This window comes from Papilio xuthus, unplaced genomic scaffold (assembly GCF_000836235.2).
Source record: "Papilio xuthus unplaced genomic scaffold, Pxut_1.1 DF827756.1, whole genome shotgun sequence".
In the NCBI taxonomy this organism is placed as follows: Eukaryota; Metazoa; Arthropoda; class Insecta; order Lepidoptera; family Papilionidae; genus Papilio; species Papilio xuthus.
This window is the reverse complement of record NW_013530893.1, coordinates 5494075-5514408: the sequence shown is the minus strand read 5'-3', so window position 1 is coordinate 5514408 and position 20334 is coordinate 5494075. Positions and strand designations below refer to the sequence as shown.

The 20334-nt window shown below is 34.3% G+C and overlaps 1 protein-coding gene across 1 annotated transcript; it reads right to left on the bottom strand.

The window, feature by feature from the left end:
- Positions 1-10043: 10043 nt before the first annotated feature.
- On the bottom strand, positions 10044-20322 carry LOC106116175 (lipase member H-B). The gene is made up of 5 exons (XM_013309923.1): positions 20312-20322; positions 14334-14461; positions 13659-13808; positions 13041-13194; positions 10044-11176 (listed from the first exon to the last, which is right to left on the bottom strand). Exons 1-5 carry the CDS (start codon positions 20317-20319, stop codon positions 10504-10506), a joined length of 1113 nt encoding a protein of 370 aa, XP_013165377.1. The 5' UTR covers positions 20320-20322; the 3' UTR covers positions 10044-10503.
- Positions 20323-20334: the final 12 nt, after the last annotated feature.

Here is a 20334-nt window from a genome sequence, read left to right as displayed (position 1 = left end):
CACATCTGCAACTCTTTAAGTAGTTGCCCATATTTATGGGTCAACGAACCCGGCCTTGGCCAGCGTGATTGTCTATTGCCTAGTCACCCTTAATTTAGGGTATTTTTCGAGCCTCTTAGTAGAGATGTATGAGCTGATGATGTTGGGCTATGGTCGCTTTGATATTTTAGCGAATACAAGAGGCCTTTTGGCGTTATGACCAATAATTATTAGGTTTAGTATCCACTATGAAAAAAAACTAGAAAATAGCCTGACGATTTCTTTCTCAAATGCCACAAAGAATATTCAATTTAACTTTATCTATATATCACTGGTGAAAACCCGTTTTAATGTAGATAAAAAACATTACTAATACGATTTTTCTACATATTAAATTTTCTTTAATACTAAGAGAAATTTATTTGTATTCGATCTTATTCCCGCGGTCGAGTTTAAATAACGATAAAATATCTGTTAGTTTGTTTCATTTCTACAAACAGCTACCAGCAAACGGACGAATTAATAACCTCCTTTTTTTAAAGTCGGCTAAAAAAGGGATTTTAAGCTTTTTTTCATTAATTATGAAAGAGATACAATGAAAACCCACATAAAATTTTAAAATAACTTAAAATTCAAATTATTAGCAGTTTCATTTTAAAACCTGACGTGATGTATGCGTAGATGTTATGAATGTATTATAGAAGAGAGGTGTGTTAGGACCACGTCAAATGGTGTCGTGGACTTTACCAATCCCCTCTAAGTTACTTAAAAGTCTTCACTTACCACACATCATAGAATATAGAGCAAACAACATAGAGCACGGAACATAGAACACATACATATAAGAAATTATTTCCACCAAGCGTTATAGCGGTACCGAAATACCAGTTAAAACGCACCTTAAACAATACACTAAATGACAGAATTTAATCAGGCACCAGACTACACAGTATATATTATTCAAAGCAACAAACACGTCGCACAATAAAGCCAGCGAGAGATAAAACTGCGCATTTTTATCAACTTTTATGTTGCGTTATGAAAAATATTTCCTTCTACAGACATACGGGAAAGTTTACTATCATTCCGTATGTTTTATGGAGTTTGTTGTTTGCTATATAATATAACTATTTAAAGAAATTGTATATATTTAAAAAAGACTAGTTGTCGCCAATGTTCGCGCGGAATAAAAAAACTTAATTCGTAGCCTATGTGTTCTTACAGACTATGTTCTACATCTATGACAAATTTCAATGAGATCCATTCAGCTTATCCTAACAACAAACATCCAACCATATAAACATTCGCATTTATAATATTAGTAAGATAAGTAAGATATGTACATGTCCTAGAGTGGCGGCCACGGACAGGTTGACGCAGCGTGGGCAGGCCTCCCGCAAGATGGAACGATGACCTGGTCAATGTTGCGGGAGGACATCACACAGGATCAGTCATCGTAGCGATCTTTGGGGAACGCCTCTGCCCAGTAGTGGGCGACTTATGGCTGAGAAAGAAAGAAGTAAGATTATTAAAAATATAACACGTGATTGAGATTTGTTGAGATTTCATTGTATCTGCGTAATCATATGACTGCAAAAAAAAAAGAATTTACAACAAACTAAAATTTCAAATCTTAGTAACTTTCTTAGACACAAAACTTATTTTTCTTTAAACCACTAAAATATTTTAAACGACAATCTCATAGTTTTATTTTATATCCTATTAAAATAATATAAATATTAAAATGTAACTCGTTATTTGAATTAAATAACACCCCTTAATAAACTTTTTACAAACTTTATTCGAGGTGAAAATAGGTCAAAAGTTTGTAAAAGCTTTTGAAAATACTCACGATTTTTTGTATGAAAAAGTTATAAGGTTGAATCAAACAGTAGTTTGGCAAACATTAAGAATGTTGTAAAGTAGCTGAACAAGTGGGACAAATCGAAAAAGTTGTAAGCTCAAGTTATGAAACGCTATAAACTTTTTTATTTGTCCCATAAAACGATTACGATATTTGAGCTTTTGTCGATACTATGATAAAACATTTGAATATGTATAAATAACTGTTGCCCGCGACTCCGTCCGCGCAGAATAAAAAAAAATAAGTAGCCTATGTGTTCTTCCAGACTATATTCTATATGTATGCCAAATTTCATCGAGATCCATACAGCCATTCTGGAGTTACCTTCTAACAAACATCCATTCATCCGTCTAAACATTCGCATTTATAATATACTGGTTATAACATGGAAGGGAACAACAATATACGTGATAGTCATTGTATACGACATTTTATTATTTGGGATTTTTGTAAATTTAAAACATAGACTAGAAATATTCCGCGAGAAGTCGGGTCGAATACTATCTTACAAGCTTACTAATATTACAAATGCGAATGTTTAGATGGATGGATGGTTGTTAGAAGGATGGATGTTTGTTTTCAGAACAGCTGCATGGATCTCGCTGAAATTTGGCATAGATGTAGAACATGGATATAGAACTTAGTCTACAAGAACACAGTTTAAAGTTATTTTTATTTCGGTGCGTACGGAGTCGCGGGCGATAGCTAGTTGTATATAAAGTTCATTTGACTTTGTAACACGTATATATTAAAGGTAATGTATTGAACGTGGTTGTTATATGGATCACGTAGTTATTTTATAGTTTCAGTTTAAATTTACTTAACTAATATTTAAATTTAAACATTCATAGAATACTAAGGAGATATTTTAATAAAAGATTTTATAGTTCAAGAGGATGTTTGACTGTACTTCAAACATATCTTTATTTACTGATGGATTTAATACATAAATTAGTATCATGTATTATGCCATGTTTTCTAAAGGGCATGAAGCCTATCATAAGTTAGAGATGACAACACTGGCCCAGTGCGGGTTGACATGTCTTTGAATTTCTTAGCAGTTACTGCAGCATAGGATCGTCGGTGGCTCAGGGGTCACGCACTTGACTTGCAATCTGCAGGTCCTGGGTTTAAATCCCGCCACGTACCAATGTGTTTTTCGATTTCCAATTTACATATGTACATTTATTCGACGTTCTTACGGTGAAGGAAACCATCGTGATGCAACCTGCACATATCTGAGAAGATATTCAAAGATATGTGTGAAGTCAACCAACCCGCACTTGGCCAGCGTGGTGAACTATGGCCTAATCACCCTTAACTTGGGGTAGGCTCCGAGCCCCTCGGTGGGGACGTTTAGTGAGCTGATGATGATGACTGCAGCATCACGAGGTTTTACTTTAGTGAAAACTTTTTAAGAACGTATTCCATTGCTTAATAATTATCCCAAGGAAGATTTCATTCAATTTTTAAAACATTAAAAGACAGTCTGAATAAAATTACCTTACTATTTCAAATGGCATTAAAATTTCATCGCTCCGACGCTCGACTCGTTAGAGTAACACGATTTCCTTTTGCCTCGACGCTTCTGTTGATCCGCAGATTATTAAATACTTTATTACACTGAATAAAACGTCTTTTTTTATAAAAAAAAAAAACCATGAAATCATTATACTTATAGTTTACTAATTTAATTGGGTTATATCGGTCAAAACTGAACAGATTCAATAGGTTTGTTATATAATACTAGCAGTCGCCAGCAACTCCGTCCGCGCGGAATTAAAAAAAGTAATAGCCTATGTGTTCTTCCAGACTATGTTCTATATGTATACAAAATTTAATCGAGATCCGTTCAGCTGTTTTGGAGATACCTACAAACAATCCATCCAATCCATCCATCTAAACATTTACATTTATAATGTTAGTAAGAACTAAGGTGCCGCGCGAAGTCGCAGGCGACTACTATCTTAAAATCCGACTAGTATTATATATGCGAATGTTTAAATGGATGGATGTTTGTTACAAGGTATCTTCAGAAAGGCAATATGTATAAAATTTGGCATAGATGTAGAACATAGTATGGATGAACACACAGGCTATTAAGTTTATTTTAATTCCTACCGAGCGTAGTCGGTGGCGACAGCGAGTTCAATATAAAATATAAATAGTCGACAATTCGCGTACATGTCGACAGGCCGGTACTCGCTGCAATCCTGTATCCACTTTTGTTTCATTCCACAAAACTGTACGCATACAACGAGTGCCATTTAAAAATTTTAATTGCGACATTGTTCTATGTTTCGTACGTTTTATTTATACTCTGTGAATATTAACGCGTACACTTTTATAATATATACATCCGGAAAAGGCTTAATCTATCAAACCTAAGTTAAAGAAAGTTCATGCAACTATTTGGTTTAACTTAAACAATACAATTGTTTCAACTCTTGTTTTACTCTACACCCTAACTTTTGTCTGCAACTTTTTTTAATTAAAATATTAGCAGATTTTTTTTATAATAAGTAACTAATATTTCTTGTACCATTCAAACTAAGCTCTATGCTTGTGCTAGGATATGATTTACGACAATAGTCGAATGATGGGATTCGAACCGCCGACCTCGAATCGGGAATCCGTACCCTTAACCATTAGGCTATAGACGCTATTTTGTCTTCGTGGATTAAAAAAAGCTTAGTAAGTAACCTATCTGTTATTTAAGACTAATTTCTACATGTATGCTAAATTCATAATATTTCAGCGAGATTCATAGATCAACTGATATATAAACACGGCTAAACACTCACGTATATACGTTCGGTGCCGCCACCGGACGTATATACGTGAGTGTTTAGCCGTGTTTATATATCAGTTTAGTATAATGTCTCACGAAAGTTTGAATAATTTAATTCATAGACTCGTTCGGGAAATACCTTCAAACAAACATCCATCTAATAATATTAGTAAGATTTGAATCTTTGTTACTACGTGAAGTTTTTTCTTTGTAACAAATCTTTTCACTATTTCATTCTAAACAACCTTGAACTCGTCTCAAAGGTTTTATTAACTCTCGTGGAGGAAAGGGATTAAGTTCAAGTGATCCTTTTCTCGTAACTTAAGTCGTATGAATAAGGGATGATAGAAAGAAGGCTTTCAAAAGCCTTCGTATACCTTATTGAATTATGAGTTTAAGAAATACAATAGAACATTTCCTACTCTATCTTACTAATATCATAAATGCGAATATTTTAATGTATGGATAGCTGAAATTTGGCATAGATGTAGAACGTAGTTTAGAAGAACACATAGGCTACTAAAGTTTTTTAATTCCACGCGGACAGAATCGCAGGCGACACCTAGTTTAATGATAAATGATCGCACTTCTTTAAAGCAACAATGTTACTGCATTTTTATATTTAAATTGTTTCAAAGCTTAAAAGTTTAAAGCAAAATAAAATATCATAGCAACGCCATCTATTATTTGAACCAGACAACTAATTAGAAAACGTTTCCTATTCAATTTCCTTAGCAATATGAAAGATTCGTGTATCAATATATAACCTTACTTCCTGAGTCGTTATAGGACGGAAGTCGTTAACTCAGCCCCTATACGAAATGTCTGGCATTCCAATACCATTTTTTTCATATTCAAGTACTAACAAAATATTAATATTTGTTCCCTATTAGAAGGTTAAATGACGCAAAAATTACTGCATTTTTTTAAAGTTAATTTCATTGAATGTGATTTACATATTGTGAAGAACTTCATAAAGTTATCCTAAAAGAAATCTTTTTTATAACAGAAGAAGACAAACGAGCAGCGGGAACAGCGGGAACAACGACGACAATTACAGTAACTACGATCAACAGACGAGCAATAGGTCTAACAAGGTCAATTAAAGAAAACTTAATTAGTAGCCTATGTGTTCTTCCAGATTATCAACTGTGCCAAATTTCATCAAGATTAGTTGAGCTGTTCTTGAGATACTTTCTAACAAACATCCATCAAAACAATCGCATTTATAATATTAGTAAGATCTATAAAGTTCTAAGCTAAATATTCGGGACGTAACTATTTCTCTTACTTGAATTGTTATTACACCGATAATTCGTGGTTTGGAGACATGGAGTTAGTCGTAAATCTTACTCTAAGATAGACTTAGCACGACTACCTTAAGTCTAGGTTTAAGTTTGCGATTTACTTAGACCATTTAAAATATGGTTTAGTAGGCTAAGTTTTTTATGCAAAATTATATTTTGTCCCAAATCATAATATTTGTTTGGATAGTTTTTTCTATAAGCTTTTATTTAATTTCCAATGTATGTAAGTACGGATGGAATTTTGCAACTTATTTTTAAAGCAGTTATCTTAAACCGCTTGACCAGAAATCTTACTAATAGTACTCACTAGCTATCGCCCGCGACTCCGTTTGCGCGGTATTAAAAAAAAAACATAATTAGTAGCTTATGTGTTTTTCCAGACTATTTTCTATAGGTATGCCAAATTTCATCGTGATCCGTTCAGCCGTTCTGGAGATATCTTCAGACAAACATCCATCCATCCATCAATCTAAACATTCGCATTTATAAGATGCGAATGTTTGGATGGATATATGGATGTTTGTTTGAAGGTATCTCTGGGATGGCTGCATGAACCTCACTGAAATTTGGCATTTAAATAGAACAGTCTGGAAAAACACATAGGCTACTAATTATTTTTTTAATTCCGCGTGGACTGAGTCTTGAACGACAGCTAGTGACACATATTCTTTTATGACGTTTCAGAAAGCGCTGTAGAGATGCTATTCTACAAATTGAAGTCATGCAGCTCTCGAGGCAAGGGTTTAGTGCGATCGTATAACATAGAGATAGTAAACTTTATAGCATTCAACTAAGGTTTACGATGGACAATGAAAAGTGACAAAATATTTTCCACTCTATTTTATAATAACATAGCTCTATGATTCGATATGAGCATCTCGCGTTAAGATAAATATATTTTCAAGCCTATCTCTTTCTATTAAACGTAATAAAATAGTTAAATTATTTTCCAAAATTCTAGCCTCGCTAGAAATCATATATGATATGCAAAATAATAAACTAGAAGGCAAAGATTTACGAAATAAACCACCTTTTGAGAAAGCAATTTTGTAGCTTAGATGGCAAATGTTTTCCAGTGTAGGTAAAATATCCCGCTTTTGATGTAGCAAAAATCGCATCGTAAACGCAACACTGTATGTATAAGGCCTACACAAGACAACGTAAATCTTTGAAAGTAATAATGTATAGTTGCGTAGTGAAAATCGTGTTGCGCGGTCCGTACACAACGTTGAAACGTCGACGCCAGTTTATTCGGTCTGTACAGACATAGCGACAACATTGTTTTTTTTAATGTTTTAAAAGATAATAATCTTTTTAATTGATTTGATAGTGGAAACGGACAGTAAGATAAGATAAGATAAGCCTTTACTCGCTGACCAGTACATCATTTTTTTTTTACATATACTTCAACTTCTTTTTTTTTAAACAGAAAATAAAAATTATAGCTTTGTTTTCAGCTTCCAGTTGCTTTGTCAGGATGCCCTACATAGGCCTCCCCTAGATTTTTCCATAGTTCCTTGTCCCGGGCTAATCTTCTCCATCCCTTCGGTAAGTCATCTTCCCATCTCTTTGATTGACGTCCTCTCTGTCTTTTTCCATTTCTGGGGTACCATTCCATAACTTCTTTGAAACGGACAGTAATGAACTTTAAACAAATATATTATAAATAAACCGACAGACTACTAGACTACGTCGGTAATTTAGGACTACAACTTTCCCTCCCTGGTCGCAGATCCAGAGGCAGACCCAAAACGAGATGGAAAGATGTAGTAATAAAAGACATGAGTGAGTGCCAAGTCTCAGAAGATGTCATAGACAAAGCGAAGTGGAAGAGACGGATTGGGAAAGCTGACCCCACCACCTTGTGGGATGCAAGATAGGGAGAGAGAGAGAGAGAAACCGACACTGGTTTTCATTATAAACAGATTGTTTCCTATATTTTACACATACAAATACTTGATTAATTTCTCATCTGTTATAAAATAATTTAATCTCTTCCGTAACATTAATAGTATTCAAATATTCTAAAATTATGCCAAAATCAAGTTTATCAAGTATTTATCGATTCAATTTTGCTGCTAATATTTTATACTTTATGATAATGAATAGGAAAGATTTCATTGTTTGTTTGCTTTGAATACAATGCGATTAAAGGTAGGCAACGCATCTGCAATTGCGTATGTCTATGGGCAGTCACTTCGCTATTTCAGCGATTTCAGGTGACCGCTCGCTCGTTTGCCACCTTATGATATAAAAAAGAATAGACTATAAAACTACTTAACCGATTGAAATTCACTGTTAAGTAGCTACACTTTCCCATAGTGACATAAGCTACATTTATAATTTTTTTTTAATAATTCCACGCGAACGAAGTCACGGGCAACAACTATTATAATAAGAGTGTTTGGATCGAGTTCTCTCCCTACCATTCAGAATTACAATGTGTTTAAGTGTGGGTTTTTTCCGTATGTAATCCAGCGCTTTTCTTGGGTCGCTGGATTGGAATAATGTAAACTGAGGTTTATAATCTCTGATACGGAAATAGTATTTTATGAACGTTATTATTTTAGCTATGACCCTGAACATCTTCCTACCGGTTTTTAGTTTTGTCGTACATAAATTATCTTATTTATGTGATTAAATCAGTGAATATGATTTAACAGTGGTAAACGCCACCACAACATCTCGTGTATTTGTCGACTGTTGCAATACCACGACCACAAAGAAGCAGGTGTTAAGTGGACGCAATTCTACGTACAATCTGAGTAGTGTGCCTGCCGGAGGCCTAACTTAAGTTCTTTCCCTTTCCACTATTTTCTTATTGTAAAAAGATGGGAAGAGGATTAGATTTGACAAAAATAATCCTCTTTCTGTGCGTCCTCGGTTGATAAAGGTAGGCAACGCATCTGCAATTTCAGATGTCTATAGGTAGTGGTCACTTTGTCGAATGAAGATGACCACTCGCTCGTTTACCACATAATGGTATAAAAAAAGAAAACATATATAATAAACATTTTAATGGCAACTGTTCTAATAAGTTTCCACTGTATAACAATTTTATATAACACAAATTCTCTTTGCAAAAAATACATAATACGTCTTAGCATTGTTTCGTCAGTGGAAACTCATTTTAAAATTAAAAAATACATCACAGATAAAATAATTACATTACTTAGTTATTACACATTGTACGTTGTCCTTAAAAGCACAGGCAAAACCAAAACATTTTTAACAGTGGTAGAATCCGCTTTAACATCTTGGCAAACAGTGGTAGAGCCCGCTTTAACATCTTCGCAAACAGTGGTAGAGCCCGCTTTAACATCTTCGCACGAATCGGCCCGGCTCGCCCGGTGAAATACCACGACCACATAGAAGACAGGCGTCAAGTGGAAGCAAATCCGCGTTTCGTCTGATGAGTGTGCGTCCCGGAGGCCTAATTTAGTCCTCTTTCCATTTCCATCCTTTTCTTTATGAGGAAAGGATGGGAAGTGGAACTGGGCTTTCCGGATGAGAGGATGTAAGGAAAGGGAAGATATTTTCTTTCTGTGCATCCTCTCCTCCGTCGATTAAAGGTAGGCAACGCATATGCGATTGCGTATGTCTATGGGCAGCGGTCACTTCGCTATTTCAGCGATTTCGGGTGGCAGAACCACCCACCTTATCATATAAAAAAAATAAAAAATAAAATTTCACTTACTCCTAGTAAAGAGGCCCTTTCAAACTACTTTCACTACATAATCTAAATGTTTTTCATGTTAAACATATTTTTATTTATATGAAAAATGATTTTATTCTTTGGACCACATTCCTTAAATCTGAGAAATTTATTAATCGAATCATATTTAAAATTGTCTTCCAATATAAGTTTTATTAACATTTATTATATTAACTCGATGAAGGAAAACATCGTGATGGCACATATCTGCGAAGAAATTCAAAAGATAAGTGTGAAGTCAACCCGCACTGGGCCAGTGTTAACTACGACCTAGTTACTAACTTAGGGTAGGCTTCCCCTCAGTGGGGACGTAGAGTCGATGATTTTATTTATTCTGCACTACCTGTTATGACTCCGTCTGCGCGGAATTAAAAACAATTAGAAGCCTATATGTTCTTCCAGACTATGTTCTATATATATGTCAAATTTCATCGAGATCCGTTCAGCCTGTTGGCGCCGTTTTTGCTACGCCCTAATAGATGGCGCTGTGGCGAGACCGTATTTGTCTAAACGCGATGTTGAAGTACCTTGACTCGCCACATATACACGGATCCGGTGGTGTTTGGTTCGGTGTTTTCATTGCGTTTGTTGGTTGTTATTGTTGTCGTTGCGTTTTGTAGTTTCCGTTCGTTTCGTTGTGCGTTGGTCGAGTTGTCCAAATTTCGGCCAAATTTGCGTAGGAAACAAACAGTGGTCCTTCGAGCCGGATCCGTGACCTGCTGTTAAGTATATGCGGCGAGACAAGGTAAAAAGCCATTCAGCCATTCTGGAGACACCTTCAAACAAACATCCATCTAAACATTCGAATTTATAATATTAATAAGATTTCTTTTCTACATATAAAGTATTAAACTATTAACATATCTTCAGCATTAACTCTACCAGCATGATACTTGTAAATTTCATTCTCTTCAATCAATCCTTCCTTTGCTCTATAATAAGGGAATTCATTATAAGTAGCTAAATAATATAATCCCGGTCTATCAAATTTAGTCTCTAAACCTACATAATTAGTTTCCGATCCATTATAACATTTAGCGAACCTCGCATCTTGAATAGAATCACATTTGATAGCTATAAATTTCTTTGGATTCTGTACAGCTAACCACCAGTATATCGCAGCTCTAATATGACTACAAATAACAAGACAGGGAACTGCTACTATATCTCCAGGTTGGTATTCCCCACCGTTAACATAATAATCTACATGTCCTAGATTTTCTGCAATACCAAATCCATCAATGTTTGTATGTAGTATGTCAACTCTTTCAGCGTCTGTCTTCCTTAGTCTTTGATCAGGTGGTAATCCTCTAAAGCAAGGACCAGCTGGATCTAAACCGGTCAATCTGGATGGTTTCCTACCAGTAGCGCTGTAGTAATATTTAGATGCGTATCCAGCTATGTGTGCTCCTATACTCATTCCAACAATTTCTAAATCATTTGCCTTCAAACCTAAATGTTGCAAATTTACTAATAATTCACCAATCTTATCGCCGATCACTTTAGACAGTCTTACAGATCTGGAAAAAAAAACAAAAAGTTAAAAAAGTCAGTCAAGAATTATCTGGTTTCTGAGATGAAATTATCTGTATTAAACATATCGTCATCCCTTTCATTTGACCAAACAGAGATAAGAATATGTTTTAAACGGAGATTTTGGTCTCAAAAATCTATGGTAAAGCGTCGATACTCAGGTTAAGGGTACGGATTTCCGATTACGAGCTGGAGGGTTCGATTATTGTCTTAAACCTTGTCCCAGCTCAAGTATAAAGCTTAGTTGGAATGGTACAAGAAATAATAGTAAATTTCAATCATCATCATTAGCTCACTGTACGTCTCCACCGAGGGGCTCGGAGCCTACTCTAAGTTAAGGGGGATCAACCACGCTGGCCAAGTGCGGGTTAGTTGACTTCACACATATCTTTGAATTTATTCTCAGATATGTGCAGCATCACGATATTTTCCTTCACCGTAAGAACGTCGGATAAATGTACATATGTAAATCGGAAATTGAAAAACGCATTGGTACATGGCGGGATTCGAACCCAGGACCTGCATATTGCAAGTCAAGTGCTTGACCCTTGAGCCACCGACGCTCTTAGTTAAATGAAATAAAGATTATCTATAAACAAAAGGTCTTATAAACGAAAGAAAGGTTAAAGACACGATCACAGTACCTAAAATGCATATCTTTTAAAAAGATTGAACAGAGACTTGTATCGAGAATAAGGCAAAGGTATGCTATTGTATGCAAAAACTGTACAAAGATCTTATAATACAATTATAGCTTTGGTACAGATAATTATTGTAGCATTCGTTGCGTTATATTTGGCTCGTTCACGTACCGACACATGTTGCCGGTCCAAAGGTCTGACATCGACTGACGTCCCCTCTCCCCGGCATGTACTTATGGCGTGTACACTCGAGACAACAACACTACGTTTATGCATACACTACAATGATAATATAGATTCTACAAAATAATGAAACATTAGTGACATTTTGATTGTGATGAAACACAATTTTAACCTTGAAAAATAAGTTAACGTTTTAACTTTAAAGGTAAAACGATAAGGCATATTCGAATTTCATAGTACTTATGTACATTATTAATTACAATCTTTTGGCGCGCTTACAAATTCAAGTGTCAGATTGATTAGTGAGGGGACATAAACGTCGACATTTTAGTAAGGCTAGTGTTGTGCCAGTACACCCGAATAGTATCGGATCTTATTCCTAACAGTACGTATGTACAGTTTGGTCACACGTTAGGTTTTACTATATAAAGTAAGTCAAAACTGTAACGCTAAACCTTACGTGTGTGGCCTGCATCATCCAGATTCCACAGCTGTGACTTTTATGTCAATACATATGATCTAAGGGAGCCCTAAGTACACGACTAAGACGAGACGGCGGGGGATTCATTTTAATCTCGGAAGCCAAAGCCTATTTTGGGTTGCTGCTTTTTTGTAACTGAATTACCACTGTTTGCCTTAAGGAGGCATTTACAGCTTCACCGGGCTTGAGGTGGCCGAGCGCAGATGGCACTTAGTCTAAACCTCGTTTAAGAGTAACTAAGCTCGAGGGCTCCCTCAGAAACCTCGTCTCAGGCCGTTACTTCTTTACTATTACCGGATTGGGAGGCCGCCGAGCTCGTAGGTCGCTTCGGTGGACGCACCATGGAGTGACGGGGCTCAAGGGCTCCCGAGAGGGGACCTCGGCTTGGGCTGTCACTCAATACGCGTTTATCATTCCGATTAAAGGGTGCATTCGGGTTGCAGCGTCATCCTAGTTAGTTTTATAGTTATCCCTTTCATTCTCTTTGATAAAACAGAGACAAAACTATACCACTATCGCTACCCATAGTTAAAAGATTACACTTACTTGGGGTATATGTATGTTAGAAACTGGAAGGTTTCTGACAACAGAACGTTGTAGCCGCGTTTCGAGTAGACAGTTCCTATTGCTTGACTGAACGGAAAATAAGCGCTGTCGAAGAATCCACCGATATAGAACACAGTCTTTTTGTTTTTAAAATCTGGAAAGAAATCATTGAGTTTAGATTCTTTAACGATGAAAAGAAGACAAAAAGAGAAGCATCATTTTAAACATCTTTTGTTTTTCTAGTGAAAAGTCTCTAAATTATTACTATTGGTGTTTTAATTTGCGTCATCCAGTTTTGTTTAAATACAACAGAAAATAGAGCAATTCTATATTTAATTTTTACTAGCTATCGCCCGTGACTCCGTATGGTACGGAATTAAAGAAAAACTTAATTAGTAGTCTTTCTTTAATTCCGTTCCTCCAGGTTATATATCTATGCCAAATTACAGTGAGATCCATGCAGCTGTTTCGGAGATATCTTCAAACAAACATTCTTCCAAACATTTGCATTTATAATATTAGTAAGATTTAGGATCTTTTAAGAGAACAGTGGCTATCAAAAGGCCATTTCTTTCCAAGGCCTTAGAAATATTTGCTTCTTGGTTACAATTTACTTACCAACTAATTTATCTTTGGCTAGTGACTTCGCTGCACCCTCGATAGGATAATCTGTCCTATGAACTTTGCCGTTAATTACTTTGTGTACCAATATTCTTAACATTTGCAGTTTCTTTTGACTAATCGTTGCATTCTTTAGAACACCTGGACCTGTGGAAATTGTCACAAATCAAATATCTTCTTTTAAAAAAAGGTTTTTATCTATCTCACTAAAGAGGTTATATATTTTCTTAAGTCGCAGTAGGCTGCTAATTGCGAATACTGGCCGGTTAAAACTTTTGTAAAAAAAAACTCAACAAACTATTGCTCTTTATGTCTAGGAATATTCTTGATAATTACCAATAATTGGCAATTAATTTTTGGATTTCCGGTTTACATATGTACATTTATCCGACATTTTTATAGTGGAGGAAAACATCGTGATGCTGCACATATACGCAAAGGAATTCAAAGATATGTGTGAAGTCATCTCGCATTGGGTCAGCGTTGTTGACTATGGCCTAGTCACTCTTAACTTAGTGTAGGCTCCGAACCCAGACAAACTACTAATCAACTTTAACAAAATTCTTAATGATAAATAATTTCAAACTAATTAAGTAACATAAATCAATAGAAAAAAAAAATAGAAAAAAATAAATGTTTTGTAACACTAAAATTGTTATCTAGTATACTCACAATTAGGGACCAATCCTGCTGGGTATCCAATATTAGGGCTCGGAGTGTACTCATCTCCAGCAATAATACCAAACACCAACACCAAAACGAGTATCACATGAATGGAAATCACGTCTTCTCTCGCCATCCTGTAAAAAAAATATTTCTTTCGTTCTATCTAATTTTTTTACAAAATTTATTATAATACACTAGCTATCGCCCGCGTCTCCGTCGGCGTGTCTATGTAAAAAAACTTAATTAGTGTAGACCATCCATCCATCTACATAACATCCATCTAAATATTCGCATTTATAATATTAGTCAGCTAAATAAAAGACAGCTCTTCAAGGTATAAATTCGAAAAAAAATTAACAAAATGAATAAATAGTATCCTATGTCCGTCTCCTGGCTCTAAGCTACCTCCTCACCAATTTACAGCCATATCGGTAAAACCGTTCTTGAGTTATAAATAGTGTAACTAACACGATTTTATATAACTACACGTAATTCTGTACCGCAAAAGAATATCGAATCACACCTCACTTGAAAAAACAGGTCAATTTTTTCTACAAAAGGTCACAAACATACGATTATATTTACAAAAAAAAAGTAATGAAAAACAAAAGACGAATATGATAATTATTTAAAATTTCTAACACTTTTAGGCTCTGTTCAATTTTTTTTTAAAACCGAACGTTTCCTTTGAACACTGATATAAGATTAATATTAAAAACATATATAAACTGTTAACGGTATTCAAAATGTCTATATCCGCGATACTGTTAAAATATTTCCTTAACTTAAGTAGTTCGGTTTAGGATTTCTAGTTTGCAAGGTCAAAGTGTCTTCCTTATTACTATCATGTAATTAAATTACAATCTAGCAGTTCCAGTGCCGAAACATTCACACGATACATGTTGACATCTATTGTCTTTAAAAATAAAAATATATATCTTACTAATACTATAAACAAGCAGTCAACCGCGACTCCGTCCGCACAGAAAAAGACTTAATAAGTAGCCTATAAATTCTTCCTCTATATATTTTAAATGTATGGCAAATTTCATAGAATTTCGTTCAGTCTTTCTGGAGATACAGTCAAACAAACATCCATCTATCTAAACATTCGCATTTATAATAATAGTAAGATGTGAATGTTTAAATTTTTGTTTGTTAGATATCTTCAAAACGACTGTATGGATCTCGCTACGTACATAACCTTGAAGAACACATAGGCTACTAATTATTTTTTTTAATTCACGCGGACGGAGTCACTGGCGACAGCTAGTAATTTATTTCTTTTTAATTAAAATTATTTTTACACCATCCATGCATACATGAAACACTCATAGTTAACGTAATACAATTATATATGTACTCTGCTTATTTCCGATTCAATACGATACTTGAATATGTAAATAACGGTCGTGATGTGAGGAGACTGTATAGAGAATAATAAGTATAAAAATTCTGTTATAAAATAAACAACATTTATTATTGAACTTTTAATAATGTTAACACTATTTTATAATAAGTTAATTAATTAATTAATAATTAAGATAATTAAAATTTTCATTAATTAATTACTTAATTAATTACATAAATTATTTTTATTGCAGTAATAGTTAACAGTTATAAACGCCAATAGCCTAATGCTTAAGGGTACGGATTTCCGAACACGTGGTCAAGAGTTCGAATCCATTCGACTATTGTCGTAACCATATCCTAGCATAAGAAAATAGCTTAGTTGAAATGGTACAAAAAATGTTAGTAAATTAAGAAAAAATCTGCTAATATTTTTGCTATAATAAAAAAAATAGTTTATTCCAGTGTGTTTTTCGTTAATAATTTTTGTGTAATTTCATAATAGTTATGAATAATAGTAAATAAATAGTAGAAAATAGTCGACGTATCTTACACATTAAATACGACAGATTTATTATATTATAATAGTAACATAAATCTACCATACAGCAGTTCTGATACCTTCTAACAAACATCCATACATCTATATCTATACTATCTATATATTTTTATATCATAAGGTGGCAAACGAGCGAGCGGCAACCGGAAATCACTGAAATGGCGAAGTGACCGTTGCCCATAGACATACGTAATTGCATATGCGTTGTCTACCTTTAATCGACGGAGGAGAGGATGCACAGAAAGAAAATATTTTCCATTCCCATGCATCTTCTCATCCGGAATGTCTACTTCCACTTCATATCCTTTCCTTATAAGAAAAAGGGTGGGAAGGGAAAGAGGACTAAATTACGCCTCGGGGACGCACACTTATCAGACTGTAAGCGGAATCGCTTCAACTTCACTCTAGTCTTCTGTGTGGTCGTGGTATTTCACCGGGCGAGCTGGGACAATTCGTGCGAAGATGTTAAAGCGGGCTCTACCACTGTTAAAATTCACATTTATAATATCAGAGATAATATGTTTTTAAATTTGTTACTTATTTTTTTAAGTATATTTTAAGCATAGTAATAAATAACACCGTATGCATCAAAGTTTTTTGATTGCAGTCATATATCATAAATGCATCCTATGAAAATGCACTAAGTGTAAAAGCTTTGGGAAACACCATGTGAAAACTTTACATACATTCTTAAACTTAAATCATAAATAACACAGGCTTAGTGTTTTTAGATGGGTTTGTAAATACCAAACATTTGTTGAAATTATAACACACTAACTGCTGCCGCGACTCCGTCCGCGCGGAATAAAAAAAAACTTAGTAACTTAGTGCCAAATTTCAACATAAATCTATACATTCATCCAAACATTCGCATTTGTAATATTAGTAAGATGTGAAGAAAAGAAATAATCGTAATTAATAAAGTTTCAATTATTAAGTGACCGGAATTAACCAATTAAGTTATTAATTTGATAACAACATTTCCCTTAAAATTACTTAATTATACTTATCTGTATGTAATAACATGTTTGTTAGAATTTATCTCCAAAACGGCTGCATGGATGTAGACAAAATTTAGTAAAGATATAGAACATAGTCTGGAAGAACTCATAGGCTACTTATAATCTCTAAAATATATAAGGTTCCCGTGGGATACGTTTGATTTAAAACGTTTAACTGTTCAACACAATGAAATTTGGAACAGACATAGAACATAGTCTTGAGTAAAATATGAGATAAATTAAACCTTTTTAGGGTTCCGTACCTCATAGGAAAAAACGGAACCCTTATAGGATCACTTTCTTGTCCGTCCGTCTTTCTGTCAAGGCCCTTTTTCTCAATAACGCGTGAAGGTATCAAGCTGGAATTTATTTTTAATTTGCGCAGTCGAAGTGGAACATGGAATTTGTGTCTTTTTCCTAACCACTTTTGTTCGAAATTTCAATCTAAAGAAAATATAAATCGGTTACCTGCCAGTACTTGATACTGAAGAAGACTAAAAACATAGTATCTTTTGAACTTAGAATCTCTAATTTACAATAAAGTACCTCTTTAGTAATAGTGATGGTGGAAACCGGTCTATTAATTAATTCTGCTAGCTGTACCTGGCATTGCAATGCTATAATCTTAAAACTGGTTGTGATTAAAAAAAACCATAAACCAGCCTGACAGCAGACCCTATTACTGTCAGGGGAAGTATAGGAATCAATTGACATCTCCCTCGCCAAAATCGGTTCTATTCGGTTCAAAGTTATAGACCGTCACTAACTTGTAAAGTCACAAATTCGCGCGAAATAAATTTCCGTCTTGTCACGTCGATTCCTATAGAGATCCACCAAGGAGATTTTAGTCAATAAACTACATAACTCTCTCTCCAAAAGGAATGGTATCCTTAAGAAAATTTCCTCTCCTATAACAAAAACAATTAAGAATCAACATTTTCAAAGCAAAACACACATTATTTTTTTCTATTTAAATATAACAGAGGCTGCGTACAGATGTGTGGAAGACGTTTGAATATTGATGTTTAGTTACGCGTTGATATATTTTTGCACTGTTTATCTTTGTATTTTTTTTTATTTTTATTTATCATTGTTATGTGTTATTTACTGTTATTATAAAATATGTTATCGTGTAAACTGTTATGTAAAGTGTGTATAGTGTCAAATTGGTTGTATACTTTAAGGACGCTATGCAGTTTTTAAATAAAATAAAAATAAAATAAATAACTATTAATTATATGTTAATTTATTCAATTACTTATACTCTTTGATACTAATCTATTTTACCAGTACTATATTTACTTGACCTCCACATTTAAACGAGTTCCCAATACGACAGTAACGCAAATATTTATACAGCGGAATTAAACTAAAAGCAAACCTCGTAAACGCAAATATAACCGTTAGATGTTCTCTTTTTGAATTTCTTGTAATATAAACAATTACTACTTTTATAGACTTCACAGGAATATTAAAAATTTGTAATGAGTTTTTTTACAGCATGGAAATTTTATTTCGAATCTCAATTGATATATAAACACGGCTAAACACTCACGTATATTCGTCCTGTGGTAGCACCGACTAGTTTCGAGCCCATCGGGGGCCCTTCATCAGGATGAGTGGTACTGGTATTATTTCGCGGACGCGGCCCGTCGCTCACTGTTTAGTCGTGTTTATATCAGTTTAGTATAATGTCTCACGAAAGTTTGAATAATCGAATCTCAATTATTTATTTTATTAATTTAATTATTATTTTATTTATTATATCATCAGCTCACTATACGTCCCCACTGAGGAGCTCGGAGCCTACCCGGTGACTAGGCCAAAGTCAACCACGCTGACCAAGTGCGAGTTGGTTGACTTCACACATATCTTTGAATTCCTTCTCAGATATGTGCTGGTTGCATCACGATGTTTTCCTTCACCGTAAGAACCTTTTATTTATTAATTTATTGTAATTATTATATTATTTAGTTAATTTTAATTCCGAAATCTGTAAAAAAACTGTCAGTTAAAAACTTGATTTGTAGCCTAAGTGTTCTTTCAGACTATGTTCAACATCTATGCCAAATTTAAGGGAGATATATGCAGTCGTTCTGGAGATACCTTCTAACAAAAATCGATCCATCCAAAAACAAAATAGTCTGTAAACCGGTTCATTTATAAAGGTCAGTTACATCAGTATCCTAACATATTTCCTGTTTTTTGCTATTTTTTTTGTAATATATAACATATTCTGATTGATAACCAAATTGGCTTAAATATATTTTTAAATTTATAAACCAGTTTAACATGTATAGTTCAACTGGTTTGTAATTATGTTATTTTGCAATATCTTTTTACTCGTAATAATTATTATAGAATGAATATAATTATTTTAATTATATATTTAGAATTAATATAAAATATCATCATCATCAGCTCACTATACGTCCCCAGCGAGGGGCTCGGAGCCTATCCTAAGTTAAGGGTGATCGGGCCATAGTCAACCACGCTGGTCAAGTGCGGGTTGGATAACTACACACATATCTTTGAATTTCTTCTCAGATATACGATTTTCCTTCACCGTAAGAACGTGAGATAAATGTACATATGTAAATCGGAATTCGAAAAACACATTGGTACATGGTGGGATTCGAACTCAGGCCCAGCAAGTTAGGAGTTAAGCACTTGACTTGCATATTGCAAGTTAAGTGTTTAACTTCTGAGCCACCGAAGCTTTATTATTGTTAGTTTTAAAAAGGTTATTTTTCAATAAAAAAAAAATTACCTATTGGCAACGCTTTGGTATCGAAAGGATAATAACTAAAAATACTGTAGTACTAACAAATTATACAATTACAATGTTATAAGCAAATACAAAGATATAAAAAACTAGCAGTTGCCCGTGACTCCGTCCGCGCGGAATCAAAAACTTAGTAGTCTATGTTTTATTTTAGAAAATGTTCTACATCTATGCCAAATTTCATAGTCATCCGTTCAGCCGTTCTGGAGATACTTTCAAACAAACATCCATCCATCTGAACATTCGCATTTATAATATTAGTAAGATAGTCATAAGAAAAGTTACTCACGGAATCATAAAATTTTCTTAGTT